At 43.9% G+C, this 22,808-nt stretch overlaps 1 protein-coding gene across 1 annotated transcript in view; it reads right to left on the bottom strand.

The window, feature by feature from the left end:
• Window positions 1-22,541, bottom strand: part of TGM3 (transglutaminase 3) — a 32,370-nt gene extending 9,829 nt beyond the window's left edge. Inside the window, exons 1-9 of the mRNA XM_061209830.1 lie at window positions 22,528-22,541; window positions 18,391-18,593; window positions 17,806-18,048; window positions 17,080-17,198; window positions 15,559-15,687; window positions 12,173-12,350; window positions 11,934-12,069; window positions 2,249-2,352; window positions 173-418 (exon numbers count right to left, since the gene is read on the bottom strand). Coding sequence (XP_061065813.1) covers window positions 173-418; window positions 2,249-2,352; window positions 11,934-12,069; window positions 12,173-12,350; window positions 15,559-15,687; window positions 17,080-17,198; window positions 17,806-18,048; window positions 18,391-18,593; window positions 22,528-22,541 — 1,372 coding nt within the window. The remainder of the gene's footprint in view (window positions 1-172; window positions 419-2,248; window positions 2,353-11,933; window positions 12,070-12,172; window positions 12,351-15,558; window positions 15,688-17,079; window positions 17,199-17,805; window positions 18,049-18,390; window positions 18,594-22,527) is intronic.
• Between the last annotated feature and the right edge of the window lie 267 nt (window positions 22,542-22,808).

Here is a 22,808-nt window from a genome sequence, read left to right as displayed (position 1 = left end):
ATGGGAAACAGTCTGGGGAGCTGGGCATTAGATGCCAGGGAGCAGTCCTACCATTCAGGCAGAATTGGCTGACAATGCGGAAGGAGTATAAGCAATTTTTCCTTCTCCACCTCAGAGCTGTCTTCCCACCGTTAAGCCCTGGGTGGCACAGCCCATCCACACCCCCTCCTACCTTCTGGGTACTTGTACTTTTCGGTGACATCGATGCGAGTGTTGCTGCCCACCGCCTTGGTACTGATGTATTTGCCAACGGTGTAAGAGTCTGAGGAATTCTTCTTCAGGCCACCGGTCCTGGCATTGTAGATCCATGTGATGCGGTCGGCATTAACCTCGGCAAAGATGAAGGGCATGTCGAAGTCCCAGTCCACATTACCCTCTCGGAGAGCGATGACCGAAGCAGGGCCGCACTGGAACACCCCTGGGGGCCAGGGTGCAGAGGTTGGATACATGTCAAACCCAGGCCCATCTACAACAGTACACCCCATGGCCTGCTCCTCTGGGGGCCACCCATGACCACCCAACTCCCCTGCCTCTACCCCGCCAAACTCCTTCAACCCCAACAGTCTGCCCCCCTCTTTGGGCGCTCAGCAAGACATTCTGGGGCTATTGTTATCTTCTGCAATAGTGCTCTGGTGAGACTCCACCTCCACAGAAGACGGCCCAATCCTGTATTCTGTGGGTGCATAATTTGTGCTGACCCACTGCCTTCAGTCTGTTTCCTAAAGGGGAAAGTCTTGCTGTCTTGTGCTCAGGGCTGCCTCTTTTCTACTCTGCAAATCATTCTTCCCAAATCACCCCCCTATTCCTGGAAGACTTTTCTGCATACCCAGCCCACAGGGATGTCATGCTTCTTTGGGGTCCCAAGCCCTGACCATCATCCCTTCCCGAGCACTCAGCATAGGTAGCTCAGACAGATAGGTAGGTAGGTAGATGGATACATAGAGAGATGGACAGATAGATAGATTCATAGGTGAATGGATGGTTGGATGGATATAGGTGTAGATGTAGGTATAGATACACAGATATAGTTTCATTCATGAAGTGCCTAGCTGAAAAAAAAGCAAGGTGCAGCAGAATAGAAACAAGAGTATTATTCCATTTGTGTTTACAAAACAAATAAAGACACACACACACACACACACACACACACACACACGCTTTTATAAGCCTGAAACAGTGACTTTCAACCTTTTTTTTTTTTTTACCATGACCTCTAGAAATAAGTAGATTTTACATCATGGCACATATATGACCCTGAAACAAAAATTCCACAGGACAATTCTTATTCTTAATATCCAATGCACCCTGATATTTTCTTTTCCTTTCCTTTCCCCCACCCCTTTCCATGATATTCTGTTTCATTTCTTAAAATGATGGTCACAACCCATTAACTTGATTTTATAGCTGCTAGTGGATTGCAGTGAAAAGGTTGACTAGTGGCCTAGAAAATATCTGGAAGGTTACCCTCCTCACACCCAAGTTCCCCAAATCTAACGTTCATTGCTTCTGTTAGAGACGCTGCAGTTGGGGAAGGGAGTAAGACTTCATTTTCATTGTAAGTAAGTCCTTTTAGAACTATTTGAATTTTTTTAAACCATGTGCCTATATGACCTTTATGATTTTTTTTTAAGTTTGAAAGAAACAACTGAAAATGAGGGTAACAGACAAGAATGCTCTGGAGGTCAGGGGAGGGAAGGGGAAAGGTTCCTGGAGAGCCTGAGACCCAAGCTCTGATGGGAGAGTGGCCACAGGTGGGAGCACAGGGATGGGGCCAGGCCAGCCTGCGTGAAGGAGAGCTCGGCCTGGCAGGGGGCACATGTGAAGGTGAGAGAGGCGATGGGGGCCATGATCACAGAGGTCTGGAGCTGAGCCAGGGAATTTGGGTTAAGTCCCAAGGCGATGGGGAACTGGAAGCTTTCTGTGCTGGGAGGGATGGGCTACCAGAGGTGGTGCAGGAGAATCACGGTTGGCAGGGGACGGCTCCTTTCCCTTGCTGCAGGGCGCGTGCCAGGGCCTCTGCAGCAGCCATGTGAGTGCAGGTATGGAAGTCATTTTAATAGCAGCCTGAACCAAGAAAATTAGGAGGGAAATCTACTTTCAAAATATTTTTGTTTTACTCCCTCCCTGCCCTCTGGAGGTAGAGAGGATTTGGGTGACTTTGCTGTGCCGCTGTCCACCACTATAAAGAATCGAGAGGTCATGACTTAGAGCCAAACCCAGAGAAGGGGGCCGTCAGAGAGTTGGTTACCTTGGCTCATTTCCTGGGGGGTGGCATCCAGAACCTGCCATCCAGCGTATGATGGGCCTAGGTCAGTCCGCTCAAACCAGGCTTCATTCCAGACGTGGAAATTCCTGCAGACAGAAGCACAGACTACAGAGTTTGGCCAAGGCCACACAGCAGAGGAGTGGCAAAACACCACATCTCTGATCTGACAGTGCAGCACCCTGATACTCATCAAGTGAGTTTACTCTGTGCCAGATACTGTGCTAGACCTTGGCAAGCATTGTCACACTTAAATTCTCACAGCACTGTTAAATGGGTACTATTTTTATGCACATCTCTTGAAAGGGGAAACTGAGGCTCAGAGAAGTTAAGCAGCTAACAACGGCAGAGTCAAAGTTTGGACCCAGGTATGCCTAACTCCAAAACCTAGGTCCTTGACCACCATGTTCTACTGCCTTTCTGAGGAGCAGAACAGATCTAGGTTAGAGCCAGAATCCGGCAAGCAAACCCACACAGCTTTCTCCTATGCATCCTGTTGGGGTACACTTTCGTGTGGGATGAAAATGAATGGGGTTGCAGCAAGAGTGACAGGTCTGGCTAAGAGCCACAAAGCCCTTGGGCTGAGGTCCGGATTGAAGAATGACATATACCAGTCTTAAAATGTTCTTCATCAATGGCAGCCCCTTGTCTCCCAATCTATATGTCTCAGTCATTGGTCCCCTCCCTCAGCAGGTATAACCAGTTAGCCGAAGCTTTATGCATTCTTGATTCTGCCCTCTACTCTCCCCCTGTCCAATCCCACAGCAACTACATAAACATTGGCTTGGCAGTTTTGGGTCCAACTTAGAAGAAAATGTAAGTAAGTCTGACATAAATTCAAGTTCTATCCAACTTGAAAAAAAATTTTGTTATACTCATGAGTTGGAGAAGATAGTTTTAAGCAGAGAACCAACTTCTGAATGATAAATGTGACTAGGTAAAAATATTAAACTTGCATATACCAAATAAACAAAGAAACAAACTATAGTTCTGTTTCCAGCATGGGAATAAGCTCATAATAGACAGTCCTTACTGCAGAAAACAATAAACTGGGGAAAAAAATACAAAAGACAGCTATCTGAGAGTAAACAAAGCAGGAGGATTTGGGGAGGGTGCCAAAACTTTTAGGAAGGGGCCAGCATGGGGCAAGTTGTACTTTGGTGCCCTTGCCCCTAAGGACAGGCTGCAGTTGAGGTAAAGTGCAGGGCAGTAAAAACTCCAACAGACAGCCTACATCTTTCTGACCTGGGGAGATAAGAAGCTGAGCCTGGGTTAACCAGGGTTGCTAGAGAGTGAAGGGGAAGTCTTGGAAAGGAAAGAATCAGAAAGGGGGACCCAGATTTGTATATAAACTCTGCCTAAGCTTCTGGGTGACCTCTGAGCTAGGCATATATGAGGCAAACTGCAAGTAGTCCAGCTAAAAATTAAAAAAATGAACTGAAACTTGGGCTGCTGCCCACCATAGGTGAGACAGAATTTGCAGTTTGAGTCTACCTCAGGTATACTGCTAAGACAAAATGTAGAATCAAGAAGAAGCCAATGTCCAGGATACAATCCAAAATTAGTTGACATACAAAGAACCAGAAAAATGTAGCTTGTCCTCAAGGTAAAAGACAATCAACAGGGACTAACCCTTAGATAATCCAGATGTTGGAATTATTGGATAAAGACTTTAAAGCTGTTATGATAACTATTCTCAGTGTAATAAAGGAAAATATGATCATAACAAATGAAAAGAGGGGGCCTCTTAGCAGCAAAATAGAAAATATGAAAAAAAGAAGCAAATGGAAAATTTTAACTGGGAAAAAAACCAACATCTGAAATTAAATAATTCAATGGATGGCTTACTAGCAGAATAGAGAAAACAGAGGAAAGAGTCAGTAAACTTGAAGACAGATCAGTAGAAATTATCCAATTTGAAGAAGAGAGAAAAAAAGGTTGAAAAAAAATCAATTAAGCTGGGAAAATATATGCAACATGTGTACTAGACAGAGATTTACTATAATGAATATTATAAAGTACTTACAAATCAATAAGACACAAAAGACCACCTGGAGAGGTGGGATAGGGAGGGTGGGAGGGAGATGCAAGAGGGAGGAGATATGGGGATATATGTACATGTATAGTTGATTCACTTTGTTATAAAGCAGAAACTAAGACACCATTGTAAAGCAATTATACTCCAATAAGGATGTTAAAAAAAAAAACACAAAAAAGGAAGTCAAACATGTCAATAATTGACAATGAGCAGGCAATTTTCATAAGCAATACAAATGATCACTGAACATATGAAAATAGTTTTAACTTCATCACCATTAAAAGAAAATTAAAATGACAAAGAAATACCATTACACTTATTAGACTGACAAAGATGAAAGCATAGGATGATACACATTGTTGTGTGATACTCATCATTGTGTGGGAAAACAAGCAATGTTATACACTGCTGGTGGGAGTTTAAATTGGTATGACATTTGTGAAGGGCAATTTGGCAATGAGTTTGAAATACCTTTAAAAATCTATATACTCACTGAGCCAGTAGTTCCACTTCTAGGAATTTCTCCTATAAAAACCCTCACATTAGTGCACATAGATGTACATGGAAAGATGTTCACTGAAGCATTATTTGTAATAGCAAAAATAATGGAGGAAAAACTTATCAATAAGGAATTGGTCAGATAAATTGTGGCACAGCCATGCAGGAGAATATCGTGCAGTTGTCCAAAAGAATGAGGTAAATCAATCTAGCACTGACATGGAAAATGTCTAAATTGTATGACCAAGTAAGAAAAACAAATTATAAAATAGTGTGTATATGTATATGTATAAGCTTATAAAAATATATACTAATATGATGAAACTATTTTGATTTAGAAAATTATACATTAAAAAAGCAGTGAAAGTTAGTCCCCCATAATTCTATTATCTTAGATAACCACAGTTTAAATAATGGTTTGGTGTATATATTGTGCTCATGGACAGATTCTGGTGCATATGAACTAAGTTGTACGTTATTTATTTCTGTAATGTTTTCATATTCTATAATGAAAATTACTTATTACTTCTGTAATTCTATAATTACAAAATAGATATTTAAAAATATGTATATTATATAAACACTAATAGCTAATACAGTTGTGTCAACACAGACAATTATTAAGTTTTTTAACTGTCTTATATATTAACTCATTTAATCTTCACAATGCTCATATAAGATAGGAATAATTATTATCTCCTTTTGACAGTTCTAGAAACTGAGGCACAGAGAAGAAGTTAAGTGACTTGTTCAAGGTCTCAAAGTGAGTAAATAGGCAGAGTGGGATTTTAACCCAGGCAGAGGGCTGCAGGGTCCATGCTTTTAACTACTAAACTATACTGTCCCTCTAAATTTTAATTTATTGACAAGAAAGATATTAAAAATTATAAAATAGACTGTTAACTTGGTCCCATTTGGGTAATTAACACTCAATGCACATAAACAGAATGAAATGTCTGGAAGGATCTATCTCAAAATGTTGTTAGTGTTTTTCTTTGGGTAGCTATATTACTATTACTCTCACTAATTTATTTTTTTATTGATTTATAATCAGGAAAAGATTGTTTTTGTTTTGCATGTTGTAAAATGAAACCTGCAAGGCTTCCTATGGGGACCACACTGGGAGTTCTACACTATACAGTTGTCAGAAGGAGTTAGAAGTGTTCCCTAAGTACTTATCAGGTGCACTGTGACCCTGCTACATCCTTCAGAGAACAAGGGGAGAGCTACAAAATCAGCTCCAAAACAAGACAGAAGGAATAAGGTCATAAGAGGTAAACAAACAGATAATGATAAATAATACCAACCAACGATATGAGTGGGAAGAGCACATACTCTCACTACTGTAAAGAAACAGGTCATTACAAAATTTCTGGAAGGCTACAGCACTAGATGCTTTTAAAATGTCCATTCCCTTTAACCCAGGATATACCATTACTAGGAATCTTTCTTAAGGGACTAATCACAGACGTGCTCAAGATTTACATATAACAATGCTCGTTACTGTGTTATTTACAGTAGGAAAAAAAGGGGATAGGTAACATAGGGAATAGGAGATAGTTTATAGCAGGAAAAGAGATAATGGTTTAACCATCCAATGGAACATGATACTTTTAAAATCTTATTTTTTGAAGATTATTTAATGACATTGTGAAAATGTTCATAATATCATGTTTAGTCAAAAACACATGATTTAAAACTATGAAGTAGTTGGTTTCCAGGTGTGGGGAAAAGTAGGATGTGTCTATCATATGCTCCATCTTTTACCCATGCCTTTGTAAAATGTATGATCCCAATTCTATAAAAACAACAACTAATAAGGAAAAGATTGGATAGAAAACTATCAAATATTTAAAGTATGTGAACAATAGGATTACAGATGATTTTTACTTCTTTACTTATTTCTGAGATTTCCTATAATTGTGAAAAAAAAGTCATCATAAAAATTATCTCCAGGCAGCCCCACAAAATGCCTTTTTGAATGGGTCCTTAAGATCGGTTAGAATTCACCCAGGAGAAAGCAGGAGTGTGGGAAGATGACCCTAGAAGGGTGAAAGGAGAAAGAGAGGATGAGGAAACAGGGAGAACACCACGTTTCACGTTCATCTCATTCCTGGCAGAGAGCTCTAGATAAGGGCGGGTTGGTTAACATAGATTGGTAAGTAGCTATGTTTGAATACTTATATGCAAGGCAGGAATTTAAGACAAAGCAGATAACAAGTTCATCCTGGTCCCTCCATCATTTGAAAGCCAGCACTTTGCTCACAGTTACTTGGGATGTATGTGCCTTTCAAATGCACCATCAGGTTTGTTTCTGGTTGTGTGCCACGTTCTTTCCCACCTCCCAACCTTGGGCTCTGCTCCTGTCTCGAGTGTTTCAGGAGTAGGAGTTTAGGAAAAGGACAGACTGAGGCATTTATTTAAAAAGATGCAGATTCCCGCTCCTCCCAGCTCCCTCCACTCAAATCGGTTCTAATGCGACCTTTGAAGTTTATAAACCACCGGCCGTAGAGACAGCAACTGAGTTATGCTTACCTTTGAATTCATGGGGTCCGGAGACCCTCTCTAGAAAGTGACCCAAATCCCTACCCATTCTGCCTATTTGTCCTTCCAAATGCAGTTCAGATACCACCTCCTTCAGAAAATCTTTTCCTAACATACTCAGAGGGTGCCAACCTTACCTCTGTGCTATCTCTGCATCTTGCAGGATTCAGTTATTTGACATCTGCTCCGTAATCACCCAGCTTCTCATGCAGCTAGGAACTCCTCTAGCGAGATTCCTGTATCTCGCTCCTCTTGGTGCCCTGTGCCCAGTGGAGGGTCTGGCGTGCAGTACTTACATCATGCTCACTGAATTGAATTGTTCTGGAACCTGGACACTCTTGCTGCCTTGGTTTCCTCGCTGTGGGTCTGAGCAAGCTGCTCCAGGTACGTTGGGGACTAGCTAAGTATTAGTGGAGGCTGGTGGCCATGGAGAGATGCATTAGGAGCCAGGGCTCGAGTGGGGTGTATGGGTTCTGACAGCTCTTCTCCAGAACTGACCGACTCCACCTCCCTGACCACAGGGTCGGGAAATCTCCATCTGCCTTCCACCTCGGAGCTCTATAAAAGGCTACAAATAGAGTCAAGTCTGTGACTCGAGAAACTGGGGAATCAAGTTGAATGAAATAAGAAAACAAGCCAGAAATGTCAAGATAAAGATAACCTTGGCCGAACTGTTCCAAATCATTTGGTTGCAGGTCTCAGAAACCTCCTTTACAGTGGCGTAGAAGGGAACCATATTAAAGAAGCTTCCCCCAGAGTGTCCTAACTCCAAAGAAGTGAAAACTCCAGAGCCTTGTGCCTTTTAAGTCCAACCACTGTCATGAGCAGAATGGCTTAGAAGAAAATGGACCCCACTGGATGCTGTAATGTGATTCAAAGAAAGATCTAGAAGAAATTGTTGAGGTCCCTGACCTAGCCCTTCATTTTACAGATGGGAAACTGAGGTACAGAAAAATTAAGGAATTTATGTAAAGTTAGACACTTATTTAGAGCACCCGAATGTCTCCAGCTGTTTAGCAGTGCTTCTCCCTGGGCCTCTGTTTTCTCATTTATGAAATGAGTAGGTCTCTCTCTAAGATCCCTTCCAGCTCTAATGTTCTTTGACTGGGGAGAGTCCTGTTGACAGACACCTAGGTCCACCTCCAACTTGGATGCTATTTCAGTTTGACTTTGGGCAAGTTGTTTCTCCCCACTGAGCTCCTGAGACAGCATCTAGTATCATAGAAAAGTTGCATTTGCTGCCTAAGTGTGAACCTAAGAACCCAGCTTTGCCACCTGGTTGGTGTCCAGCCACTCCTTTTCTGGAAAATCTCAAAGTAAGCGGTCAGAATCCTCAAACATCAGTCAGGAATAGTGATAACATTCTTTGGCATCTCTCTGGTGCTTCATAGTTTACAAAGCCGCCTGGGTTCAAATCCCAGCTCCACCATTTTCTAGTTACCTGCCCTTGGGTGAATGACTCTGTGTCTTAGGTTCCTCAGCTGTAAAATGGGGTGTTCATCAAATCTAGTTCTGTGCCTGTGCTCTCGACCCGCACACCCACCTAAATGGTGTCAATGGCTTTTCATAAGTCTTTTTTTTTTCCCATAAGTCTTAAAATAATGACCACAGTCCTTACTGCTGCCTACCAGGCCTTGCAAGGAAGCCTCACCCAAACCACTCTCCCTCTCTCTCTCTATCTCCTTACACTCCCCTTTTCAGTTCCCTGAACTCATCAGGCTTCCTCCCAACTCAAGGTTTTAACATCTAGTTTCCTCATTATGTTCCTTACTCCATTCACCCCTCCCCATTCTACCTGCTTAAATCCTGTGTGTGCCTCCTTTCCTTAGACAAGCCTTCCCAGAAACCCCAGGGGAAGTGACCAGCCTCTGTTTTGCTTGCGTCACACTCTGTACTTTTCCTTTGTGACCCTTATCACTAGCATAATAAATTAACTGTATTTCTTGGTTTTTGAAAAAAAAAAAAAATGGGGTGTTCATAATAGTGCCTACTTCATTGTTTCTGAAGAGTACATGCAAGCACTCAGAACATTTCCTGGAACACAATTGCTCAGCAAATTATTAGTTGCTGCTGTTATTATTATTAAGCACTTTCAGATGCTTAACCTCACTTGATCCTTACATTCTATTACTTTAAGCAAATCTGGACAAGGTTCTAAAAACTTTTAACATTTGCAACATACAAAGATTCAGTTGGAAGGATTTCTGTTCAAACCCAAACTGTCCTTTTAATAATAGGTTAGTAATTCCACTCCATGCAGAAAATGACTCGTGGGATAGCTCCCCCACTAACCCCTGGTGGGAACCATGTTGAAGGGATGCGATAGCTCCCTTGGGAGGGGTAGCTCTTACATAAAAAGTGGGGCAAGCTGAAGCTTCAGAGAATAAAAAATTAAAGAGACTTAAGTGAACATCTAGTTTCAGGCCAACCTTTATATTTCACTGCTGGGGAAACTGGGGACCAGAAACATGAAGTGGCTTTCACAAGTTCTAGAGCCAGATGGTAGTGGGGCTGGAACTAGGGTTCAGGACTCCCTGTCCGCACACCACCCAGTGCTGGTTCCCCACCCACAGCTGGTAGGGAGGAGGATGGGGAGGGACTCACAGCTCTCACTGCTTTCTGAGGAGGGTTCTGATGAGGGGGATGAGACTCCCAGGAAAAATCACAGCTTTAGGGCCCAACACCCTGCAATGAGGCCAACAGAAATGACAGTGGAGACACCCTGGAATGTTTCCACAGGCCCAGACTTGCCCCAAGGTGATTATATTTGGAATGAATTATGAAGCTAATGTGGAGTGGTAGCATGAACCAGGAACCAAGAGATCTCAGGGCTAATTACAAATTCAGCTTAAAGGCCCCACCTTCCTGTTCCCAGGAAGTCTTCCTTGATGGCTCCCTCCCTGAATTCCCACAGTGCTTACTGTCTGAATCATGCACCTGGCATACCCCACGCCATCCCACGTTGCTAAATAGCTTCTACTCATGGCCTCCCCACTCCTTATCTCCTAGCAGCACCAGATGTGCTCTCAGTGGAGGGACTGAGCCTTAAGCATTCTGGTCTCTCTGCAGTTGCTAGTGTGCAGGCTGATCACAGAAGGGTTATGCCAAAGGGGACCTCCCCTTCCCCAAATCAGTCATTTGTTGAACCAAGCATCTCCTTTTGTGAAGGAAACCAAAGTCAGGAATGGCATTGCCCCAAGGATCAGAACAGGTTACAATGGGATTTTGGACACAGTAACAAAAGAAAAAAACAGGGAGAAGAAAAGACCTTCATTTATGAGAAGCTGGAAAAAAAAAACCTCTCTGTAAGTAGCCGTGCCACTAGAGGGAAACGTTGTGTATGGGCAGATTAAGAAAGAACATCTGAAATAAGCTTTCTCTTCCCCATTAAACCCTAGACTCCATGTGACCTTGAGTGAATTCATACTCCTCCCTCCCTTCAGAGGGGAGGGGATGCTTACACTACTCAGTGCCATTATTGGTGTGGGGTGTTATTTGTTTTAAAAGCTTTTTCTGTTAATTTTAATATTCCTTTGACTTTACTCTATTAGTTACCCTGAGTACATTTCAGTAAAGTTGGATCTACTTATTCTGGGAATAATAAATAATAAAGAATTTTTTTATAGACCATTTCAAAATTGAGCATCTGGAAATAAGATGGCATCTGTTATCAGGTTATCTAGACAAGTATATGCATGTGAGGCATTATGTGTGTGTATAGCCTTTGAAATGGATTCAAACAATGGATTATTGACATGCATGTAGTACTTTATATACATAGACGCATAGATATCTGTGTGTATATACAGATATAGACATAATTATTTTCAGTTGCCATCTGGTAATAACTTGGCATATGGTATAATCCTAAATAGCTGTAACAATATCTATTTTATGTATATATGCAGCTATACAAAGTTATGAATATATGTCTATAAGTTTTAGATAACTTACTTCCAGTTGGCATCTGTTATATATTACATACATATGTGTGTGGATAGATACGTGTGCACATAGCATATTTATGGTTAGAAATATATATGCCCAGTTACATATAAAGCTTCTTTTTTTTCAGTTGGAATCCAGAATAAGCTAACATTTTGTTCTATCAACCAAGATACACAGAAAGTATATATGCATAAGAGAAAATGTGTCGCTTTTCTCTAAGAAAACCCAAGAGTCATATGGGTTGCCTGAAGTGACATAAATCTATATTTATTACTAGAAAATCAATAGTTTCAGTGTTTATCTTCTAAAGTAGCATAGGGTCTAGTGGGCACTACAAATTCAGGGAAGAGCCCAGGAATCATATCTTTCACTGGTATAACAGCCTTCATCTGGTGGTGAGATAAAGTAGACCATCAGAATTTTCAGAACTCTGAGAAGAGCTGTTTCGGGTCTTGCTAGATTCTTGCTAGATTCAGCATTTTCATTTTACACTTGATCTTAGCCAAAAGGCCAAGACGTGATAGCATTTCCACTCTAAACCATATGTTGACATGGTACTTGCCTCCCAACTCCTGTTTGGAGCTGGGGAGAGCTGGGGAGAAGCTGCTCAGATGTGGTGCTCAGAAAGGGTCAGACACTCACCATATGCTGTCACTGCCTTTGTTCATGGGCCGTCCTCTGGGGTCATAGTACACATCCACGCTGAGGTTTTTGTCTGTGTCATGAGCTGAGTTGAAGTTGGTGATAACTCGGGAGGGAATCCCCAAACACCGCAGCGCTGCAAGTCAAGGGCAGTCTGAGGACTCGGGGTGCAGTGGAGATGGTACCTTGGGGTACCCCACTGCTGCCCACCGAGGAAAGGCACATCACACCCAGAATACCTGTGTTGAGGGTCCCAGCGAAGACCCAGCACTGGCCGTATCGGACTGGCCTGAAGCCAGAAATTTGCCACTTCCTGAGGATCTCCACGCTGCCATTCCAGTTCCTTGGGTCCTGGCCACCTATGTAGCTACCACTCCAGTTCCCAGTAACCACACCATGGTCATCATTGGCATTGATCTGGGCAGGAAAAAAACCCCAAAGAAATCAGCACAGAGAGTGACATGCAGAGTTCAGGGGACAAGATAAGGAGACAAGGAAGGAAGCCAGGGAGCCTCCTTCAAGTGGATTTTCTGTCTTTCTGGGTGATTTGGATGGTAATTGTGATAATGATCCCCCTAAGGGTATCAAGCGGTATATGAATTTAAAAGTGCTTTCCTTAACAGGCCATGTTTGCCTCTAATTCACATATCATTTGCAGCTCACAGGGAAAACTGAGGCTCCGTGGCTTGTCAGTGGCGTGGGAGGGGCAGAAAATCAGCCTGCTGGCAATTTCTGGCCAGAACTCATGGGCTGCTGCTGCTGCCTGACTTGGAAGTCCATGGTTTGAAGCTCTCTTTTGGTGTCCTGGTCTTCTAAAAAGATCATTTTAGAACTTTAGCAACTAACTTCTTCTTGGAAAGAATAAAGATGGACTGTTGCTTTTCATTCATTCATTCATTCATTTATTCATTCCCTCAACTTAAGGCATGATTCTTGTATAAGTAACACAACCACGATGCAGTATGAAAAGAGCACTGGACTAGCAATCAAAAGATCTGAGTTTCTTAGTCTGAGTCTTTTATAGACTCATATTGAAATATTTAGGGATGAAATGATATAATGTCTGGGATTTATCAAACAATCTGTGGAGGAAGGGACAGAGATGAAACAAGACTGGCCTTGAGTGGGTAATGGCTGAAGCCAGTGATGGGTATGTAAGAGTTCATTTTACTTTTTCCTCTACTTTTGTGAAAGTCTGAACTTTTCCATGATAAAAAGTTAAAAGAGAATGAAAAAAGGAGAAACCTGAGAGAAAAACAAATATCGTATATTATCGCTTATATGTGCAATCTAGAAAAATGGTACAGATGAACTTATTTGCAAAGCAGAAATAGAGACACAGATGTAGAGAACAAATGTATGGTTACCAAGGGGGGAAAGGGGGTGGTGGGATGAATTGGGAGATTGGGATTGACATATATACACTACTATGTATAAAACAGATAACTAATAAGAACCTGCTGTATAGCATAGGGAACTCCATTTTGCTGTACAGTAGAAACTAACACAACACTGTAAAACAACTATACCCCAATTAAAAAAATTTTTTTAAATAAAGTAAAATAAAATAGATAACTAATGAGAACCTACTGTATAGCACAGGGAGCTCTACTCAATGCTCTGTGGTGACCTAAATGGGAAGGAAATCTAAAAATGAGAAGATATATGTATACGTATAACTGATTCACTTTGCTGTGCAGCAGAAACTAACATAACATTGTAAAGCAACCCTACTCCAATAAAAAATTTAAAAAAAAAGAGGAAGAAGAAACCCGAGTTGCAAGCCCAGCCTGGCTGTTTGTCAGCTGGGTGACTGCTTGCGGGCGAGTCGATTCACCTCTCTGGGCCTTCATTCTTCACCTTCCAACACAGGGAACGTTAGAAACAAGTACTCCCTCAGCTGTCTTCCAGCGGCCAAGTTTTCAGAGTTTATGAAACTTTGACTAGCATTTATCCCAACCTTACAATGAGAACGGCTCCCTCTCTCTGTGGGGGCCGCAAGGGCAAGGCCTATGAGGATGAACAGTCTGGAAACGGAAGGATCCTTGCCCAGGACAGGCTGACCCAGCCTTCCACGGCCCCTTCATGTGGTGGGTGAGCTCCACACCCCCTCCAGGACGGTCTGGGCTGGAATAGCAGGATGGGGCCAGATGGGGCTCCTTCAAGATGGAAGACTGCGTGGCCCATCCCCATCTCCTGAGTCACAGGTACACCAGCCTCCAAAGTGGTAATCAGCAGGGTCATCTCTGACTGAAAGCCGAGGTTTCAAAGCCCCACACAGGCCATAATTAGCTCATGGCCTAGCCCAACCAGGAGGGCTGGAGAGAGAGTGGGGAGGTATCGCTGAGGCACCCAGCTCTGAGATCAAGTGGTTTGTCTGGAGGGCAGGGGTGAGTCAGCAGCTACTGGAGCCAGCTGCCTCCCCTACCCTCTCCTGAGCTGAGGAGGCTCAGCTTCCTAAATTGCCTGAATCCAGCTTCCCTCGACCTTGGCGTTGGCTTTAATCCACCCCCTCCTGGGCCACTTGGTTTTCGAGGTTCGGCCCAGGCCCCACTCCCTCTCTGCACTCTTCCTGGCTGCCTTGGTTCCCACCATTTCCTCAGCGCCTCCACATTGCCTGGGCCTCCCCACAGCTGTCCTGCGAAGTTTGGGTTAAGAAGTGCTGTCTGATGACCCCCTATATCTATCATGCAGTCAGAAGGTCATTCAAATTTCTAACCATGTAACTAGCTTGTTAGCTTGGATATTCTCCCAACTCAAAATTGACTTGAAATGCCTAGTCCATTAATCAAAAAAAAAAGTTAAAGACACTTCTGAGTAATCATTTAGTTTCAGAGGGTTAAAGTTCAAGAACTCTCTGACTTTTAGCTTTTTACTTTGTAACTTTTAAGCAGGCTATCCCTTGTCTGGATACTTTCTGACGGAGGTGCTCTCTGCACACTGACTACAGAGCAGTGCATTCCTCCAGCATCCAGCTTATGTGTGCATCTGAGTGCGCGTGGGCATGTGTCTGGGGAGGTGGGGACAGGTTTCTCACGTGGAGGGACTGGGCAAGTGAAGGAGGCCCTGGGCGGGCAGTTGGAGGCCTTGTTCTGGCCAGACTCACAGGCTGAGGCTGTGAGTGAGTCACTTCAGCGCCCTGGCATCAGTTTCCCTGTCAAGACAATGACTGTGTTGGCCTCTGCCCTCCCTGCTGGCACTCGAGTCCTCTGTGCTGAGGATGGGATGAGTCGGAGCAAAGGAGGTTAACGTTTCAGGCTCACTCAGGAGCTTACCCCCTTTCCCAGGAGCCCCAGGGATGGAGCAAATTCTCAGCTTTGCCTCCTCCTGGTCCTGGCAGACACCCAAAGATCCAATCCGTCGTCATTGGAGGAAGGCCTCGCAATACAGTGGAAAGGGCTTTGGAGCCAGGCAGCCTGGGTCCAGTTCTGCCTTTGCCACTCACTCACTGTGTGTGTCAGGAATGTTCTTTAATGTAGAGGCTCCACGTGTGCGAAATGGGGATGGTAACAGCCACAACTATATTTTGTGAGATGTCAACCAACGCTATAAGTGGTTGTGCCTAACCCATAGCTGGGTTTGATATACAGGAATAACTAGTTATTATGGTTTTCTCATCACTCACCATTGCACTCAGCACCCGGCCAATATACTGGGGGTCATCTCTGCGGGCCACATCATTAGCAGGGTCACGGCGAAAATTCAGACTATTATCCAGCAGAGAGAGGCAAATGTTCAGAATGTCTTCTTCAAACTGTTCAAAATGGGACCATATGTTACAATGAAAGAAATGACAAGTAGTATCAGCTTATTGAAGGCATGGGGGCTACACTGGTAAGAACCATGGGCTCTGCCCAGATCCTTCCACTCCGCAGCCTCCAGAGCTGAGAGAATCTGAGGAACAACCACCCAACTTGGGCTTTAACCCTGCAAACTCATCCAGAGCTCTCGCTATACACAAGGCCTTGCACTGAGGCCCCTAAAGTTAATGGCACTCCCTCACTGTTATGAACTTGAGAGCAATCACTTGGCCTGTCTGGGCCTCAATTTGTCCATCTTTATAACAGGGGATCAGACTGAGCTCATCTCAAAGTTTCCATCTAGATCTGACATTGATCTTGAGCATATTACTCAGACTTTGGGGGAACTGATTAAAAAGATAAAATGTCTCATTAAATTGGAATTTGAAGCCATTTTCACAAAATAAGACTTATTTTTGTCATTGCTTCTCAAATGGAGAAGGCCAAGCTCTTTCTTGCCTTAGGGTCTTTGCATGTGCAGTTCCTTCTACCTCCAGCTCTCTTCCCCAAGAGATCTATCTGGCTCCTTTGCCTCCTTCAGGTTTCTGATCAAAAGTTCTTTCCTAAGAGAGGCTCACCCAGATCTCGCCCTTCAAAATATCTTCCCTTCCACCCCTGGGTGCACCTTATGCCCTTACCCACCCCACCCCACTTTTTTTTTGAATGAAATTTAACACAGAACCCAACATATAAAACTCAACATACAAAATATATGGCAGATGTGTTCTGGCTGACTACAGAATGGGGTCTGGACATGGCAGAGAATGCACCTGTCCACCCCTTGCTGGACATGCAAGGTACCCCACCCAAGGCACTTCATTGTAATGTCTTCATTTGTCTACTGGAAAAAAGAAAAGGTGGAGGGAATCCCTGGATGTTTTTTAGGCTGAGCAAACCTGGGAACTATGTGGACTCAGATGTCATACTAATGAAGGACCTTTGAAAGGTCGAATGCACACACCAAGGAAGCTTCATCACATTCTTACCTAGAATGAATAACAGAAACTACATTTTTGTCCCAAGTGTCTCTACTGGGCCTTATCCTCATTTGTGTATCACGGTACCAATAAGACTTCATTGCATCAATTTAGTTATGTGTCTGTTTTTCCCACTAGATTGTGACCTCCTCAAAGACAGGAAATATGTCTTATCCATCTCCTGTATCCATAGTGTGCAGCTTGGGACCTGGCACATAGTAGGTCATCAGTAAATGCTTTCTGAATGGATGAATGAACAGAAGGCAGGCGAATGGACAGATTTGGGAACTTCCGCCTATCTGTGGGGCCAGCGGCTGAGCTTCTTGGGTATGATAGGGACATTACCACCAGGCTTTATGATCTTTTTACCTGTCCGTAGTTCCAGCCAATCATGCTAATGTAACTTGTTCTTCCCATGAAGATGATGCCAGCATCTTCCTGAACATACTCTTCTCTCTCATCATGGTTACTCATAAAGACACTATCGGCTGTTTGACACAAAAAGCAGATATTAGGGGTTATAGAGAGGACTATAGAGACCAGTCCTCCTCTCAGTCCTGAGTACCCTCCTGGGGGCTGGAGCAAGCCCCACCTGCAACCCTTCACCCAACCTCCACTGAGGAGTGAAGCCTTGGGCTATAATGCTTCCACTTCACATTATGGGAACTATGAGCTTGAAAAAGAAGCTGGGATGACCTGAGAATCTGAAAATGAGACCCCTGGGAATGAAACACTTGCTTCTTCAGGCACAAGCTATCTCCACGCTGCAGAATTGTGCTGTGGTCATTACACCATACTATACAGTTTTCAAAAGCTCATGAGATCCCTGCAATAGCTCCAGAAATAGCAGGATGTCCATTTAATGGTGAGGAATTTGATGCTTAGAAGGGTAGGTTGACTGCCAGACACACAAAGCTGGTTAAATGGCAAAGCTGGACTCAAACCCCTGGCTTCTGACTTCTAGCTTCTGTGCTGTTTCCATATTCCACAAACTTTCCCTAATCAAACCTGAGCCCATGAAAATCATTCCCCCCATCTCCTTTCCATGGGCATCGCTTAGCTGATGGCTGGGAGTGTGGGTGGCTAGGTGCCTACCTTGCAACCAGGGGTTAAAGAGCAGTATGAATGTTCCAAGTTTCAGAGTGGAGTCATTGCCCTCGGAGGAGATCTGAATGCTCAGCGTGTACCTTCCTATGGGTGCATTGGCAGGACTGAGGATGGAGATGCTCAGAACATTGTTCTTGTTGTACGTAAGTTGTGCACTCCAGCCAGTGCCACTTATCCTGTTGGAGAGTGGAAACACAGCCTTTGTCTTGGTCGACTCTGAGGGGTAAGGCCCTGTAAAAGAAGGCATAGGACAATGGAAACCAAGTAGTGTTGGCCAGACTGTGGGGAGAAACCAGATTCCAATATAACTGCCGGGGCCCTTTGGGAGACATCATACAACGAAGCATCGTGTTATGGCGCTGGAAGGAGCTGGAGAGACCACATGGGCCAAATCCCTCTTGATGTGAAGACTGACCCTCAGACTCAGAGACAGGCAGAAACTTGCTCAAGGTCACACCAAGTCAATGGTAGAGCTGGGCTAAAGCCCGGGGCCACCACCACCACCATCCTTTGGCTGCACAGCCCCAAGGTCTACTCAGATGTGTGTTGGCTGGGGGAGCAGGGAGCAGGTACCTGTGGAAGCTGTGAATGTCACTTCTTCTCTATGGCTGAGACTTCGGTATAAGGTCAATGACATGCAGAAGAGTTGGCCTCTCCGCACGATAAGCTCCTGGCTGAAGAACTTGTCTGTGTGATGTTCCTGCCCATTGTAGATTGTCTGCCAGTTGACACTCTGGAGTTCTAAAGCTGCGAGACAGAAAAGAAGACTTGAGATCCTCAGAGGCAAGGGATGGTGGTGTGGGGGAAAAGGTGTAAGTTACCAAAGAGACTGCTTTTGGACAGGGCTCGCTGGGGAAGAATCTTCTAGAAAGAATCACATTAAAATGCAAGCATAGCAAGCACTTTACAACCTATTCCCGTCTGCCTTTTCAGGCTGCTAAAGCTCTGCACACACTAGTCCCACTTCCCCCTCCACCTGGCCAACTGTCACTCAGCCCTCAAAGAAGTAGCTTCACCCAACCAGCCAGGAGAACTGAGTAACCAATTCTGTCCACTTTATCCTCCTTCCTTTGTGGATGGGGGCTCACGTAGAACTGGGAGGAGGCTACTTCTCTCGAATCCACCACCCTGGTTTGGCTTCCTTGCTTTTTCCTTTGTGTCTTCCCACATACCAAGTGTCTTCTATCACTCCAACACCCAGCAAAAGTTTAGCTGTGTCATCTGTACTTTATATGTGCAACACCTCGGTGTTGGCCTGGGCATCTGATGCTGAGGAGGATAGTGTAACCCTGACAAGCATTTCGAGGCTGGAGATTGGGCAATCACTGGCCTGGAAGGTCTTTCAAATGCTCACTGGCAAGAGTGGTCTAAGGCCATGAGATCCCTGGATAAGACCCTGAGGACTAACACCTCAAAATCCACCCCCAAACTTCTCAGGTGGTTGTGCAGGTGAAGGAGCTAAGCTGAGAAGGGTTTCAGAGAAGAAAGATTCCAGGAGATATGAGGAGTTTAGCCGATTTAAACCTTTTGAGATATTTAATTCCTTTGAGTTACATTTGAGATGTTCACCAACCATTCTTCTGCAAATGAAAGTGGTCTCTGTCTTTATGATGTGGCCATGGCTATGATGGGAGTGGGGTAGCCCATCCCAGCACCAGGCACAACTCTTGTTTATAGGTGTCTGTCTGTGTTCATCAGAATGTGCCTTCTTGAACTTTATATTCTGATGCCTAGCACATTGCTCTACTGTATTAGGACAGTTAGAGAAACAACTGAGGGAATAAATGAACAAACAAACATAAAACTAATGTCATGCAATGACTATCATGACTAGAGCTCTAAATTTAGTCTATAAGGAAAGGTGTATATGGGGTATTCGTTCAATAAACATATAGAGAATACATATTATTTATAGGACACTATGTAAGGCACAATGTTGGGGTGTGAAAATGTATGAAAAGTGGTTTGAATCCTCAAAGAGCTTCAGGAGTGCATAAGACAACATGTCAGAATGAATGGTGGAATGAGGTAAATCCAATCTCCCCCAGAAAAGGTGTCTAGGAGTTGTAGATAAGAATCACTTTCAGTTATAGGTATCAGAAAAAATTCATTGAAAATGCTGGGCCTTGAAGGAAGAGAGAATTTTGTCAGGTGCATTCCAGACAACAGGCAGAGAGGCCCAAGGCCCAGGAAAGCAGGTGTCTCATTTGGCTAGAGCAGAGGCTTTGCACAGAGGAGAAAGGGGAGGCAGGGAGGGCGTGGCTCCAGGGTGGGCCTGGGGCTGGGGGCTCCCATCCAAGCAACTCCGGAGATGGGCAGAGGCTCGTAAGAGACACTCTCTTGAGTGTGACGCAGACTCTGGGGTGATGAGCCAAAGGCTGCTGCTGAAGCAGGGCTCAGGAGGTGATCTCACCTCCACTTGGAGTACTAAAGATTCATTCATTCAAATGTCCACTTGTTCATTCATTCATTGAACAAATGGTTATTGAAAGAATAAATTAAGTTTCTTTTACTCAGGGAAACTAAAACATTCATGCAATCAAAAATATCTATTGAATGAAGGGCAAGGCAAAGGGAGGGAAGGTGGGACAGAAGAAGATGAATGCTCCTGTACGTAGACATTGAATGGCAACAGCTCAGATCTCAGGCACCCTCTGGCAAACATCAAGCTCTACATGACTTGCAGAGAGCTGGTTTGCTAAAAGCTAGGACTCTTTAGGGCAATGTCCCCACCTTTTAAACCCCTGCCTCTTATGAACTGTGCTCACTGCCTTCTGTGCATGGGATTCGGTAGAGCTTTACTCACTGTCTCGTTTCAGAAAAAAGAAGAGCTCTTAGAAATGTGTGGTCCGGGCTTCCCTGGTGGTGCAGTGGTTGAGAATCTGCCTGCCAATGCAGGGGACACGGGTTCGAGCCCTGGTTTGGGAAGATCCCACATGCCGCGGAGCAACTAGGCCCGTGAGCCACAATTACTGAGCCTGCGCCTCTGGAGCCTGTGCTCCACAACAAGAGAGGCCGCGATAGTGAGAGGCCCGCGCACCGCGATGAAGAGTGGCCCCCGCTTGCTGCAACTAGAGAAAGCCCTCACACAGAAATGAAGACCCAACACAGCCATAAATAAATAAATAAATAAATAAATAAATAAATAAATAAACCCAAAGTTAAAAAAAAAAAAAAAAAAGATGTAGAAATGTGTGGTCTGAGGTCACACAAGCCTCCCCGGAGATTCTTCCCCGCTCCCAAACCCTAAAGGATATGTGCCTTCTCCCCAGGAGAAGCTTATTATTCTTGACCATGGACTCTTTGAGAGCAGCAATTATGTCCCCAGACAGCCCTCAGTCAAGCACAGGGGTTAGGAAAGAGGGGTGGCAGGGATTCCCATCCATAGCCAGCTTCTGCCTTCCCTCCAACAGGCCCACCTCCTTCTTTGCTGTGCCAAGGGTTATGCACTGTTTGCTATACTTGTGCCAATAACGGAGGCGTCTCCACAAGTAACAAGAGTTGGCGAGGACGTGGAGGAAATGGAACCCTCCTACACTGTTGATTCGGAATGTAAATTGTTGCAGCCACTATGGAGAACAGTACGGAGGATCCTCAAAAACCAAAAACAGAGTTACCATATGATCCAGCAATTCCACTCTTGGGTGTATATTTAAAGAATACAAAAATACTAACTCAAAAAGATACATGAACCCCAATATTCACAGCAGCGTTATTTACAATAAAAAGATATGGAAGCAACCTAAATGTTCATCAACAGATGAATAAATAAAGAAGATGTGGTACGTATATACAATAGAATACTACTCAGCCATAAAAAAGGATGAAATTTTGCCATTTGCAACAACATGGATGGACCTGAAGGGTATTATGTTTAGTGAAATAAGTCAGATAGAAGAAGACAAATACTGTATATTATCACTTATATGTGGAATCTAAAATAAAAAATGAAATGAATGAATATAACAAAACAGAAACAGATTTACAGATAGAGGGAACAAACTATGGTTACCAGTCGGAGGTGGGGGGGGGACAAGAAAGAGTTAGGGGATTAAGAGGTACAAAGTACTACGTGTAAAATGAATACATTCCAAGGATAGACTGTACAGCACAGGAAATATAGCCAATATTTTATAGTAACTTTAAATGGAGTATAATCTATAAAAATATTGAATCACTATGTTATATACATGAAACTAATATAATATTGTAAATCAACTACACTTCAACTTAAAAAAGGATTTGTATGAAAAAAAGATGAATCAACATGCAAAAGTACACACAGCCAGTTTACATAGGTTTGCTTAAGTCCTGAAAAATAAAACGATTCTAACTATCAAAAAAATAGTAGAGATGTCTCCCTTTCATGCCAGAACACAGTGGCTTGTCTGCAGGGAAAATGATGAAGAAGACTGAGCTCCAGGGTACCTTGGCTGCAGAGACACCGAAAGGAGACGAAGGGCACTTTGCACGCACTAGGTGAGGTCCTGGGGTGACTGAGATGGTCATCTCTGCCTCTCCCAGCATGAGCCCCGGCATGAAGGAGTCTTGCTCCTTCATGGGTGCTCGTGGGACATGCAAGGCTTCTCTGAGCTGGAGGGTGAGGAAGAGCATGACACATTTGTCATCAGTCTCCTATGTGTCAACTGCTGTTAACAGTACACAGAGCACCCCTTCAGGAGCGGGGAGGAGGGACACCTGAGCTCTTACTGCCGGAAGGGCATCGTGTGTAACCTCTGTGGCAAGCGAGGACACGCCTTTGCCCAGTGTCCCAAAGCAGTGCACAATTCCGTGGCAGCTCAGCTAACTGACGTGGCCGGGCACTGAACACCCGCCTGCCTGCCAGGGTGAACACAGAGCCAGCTTACCCCTCTTAAGTGCCAAACCTTTTTTTTAAACCATTTTTAATCGTTTTTGAAGGATATCAGTGTTTGTTGAATTGAGAATATTGTTGGCCCTGGCTTCTGTCAGGGTGTCTATCTTTTGAAGCT

Source organism: Eubalaena glacialis, chromosome 13 (assembly GCF_028564815.1).
Source record: "Eubalaena glacialis isolate mEubGla1 chromosome 13, mEubGla1.1.hap2.+ XY, whole genome shotgun sequence".
In the NCBI taxonomy this organism is placed as follows: domain Eukaryota; kingdom Metazoa; phylum Chordata; class Mammalia; order Artiodactyla; family Balaenidae; genus Eubalaena; species Eubalaena glacialis.
Note: the sequence above shows the minus strand (reverse complement) of the source record. Positions and strands in the feature narration are given on the sequence as shown.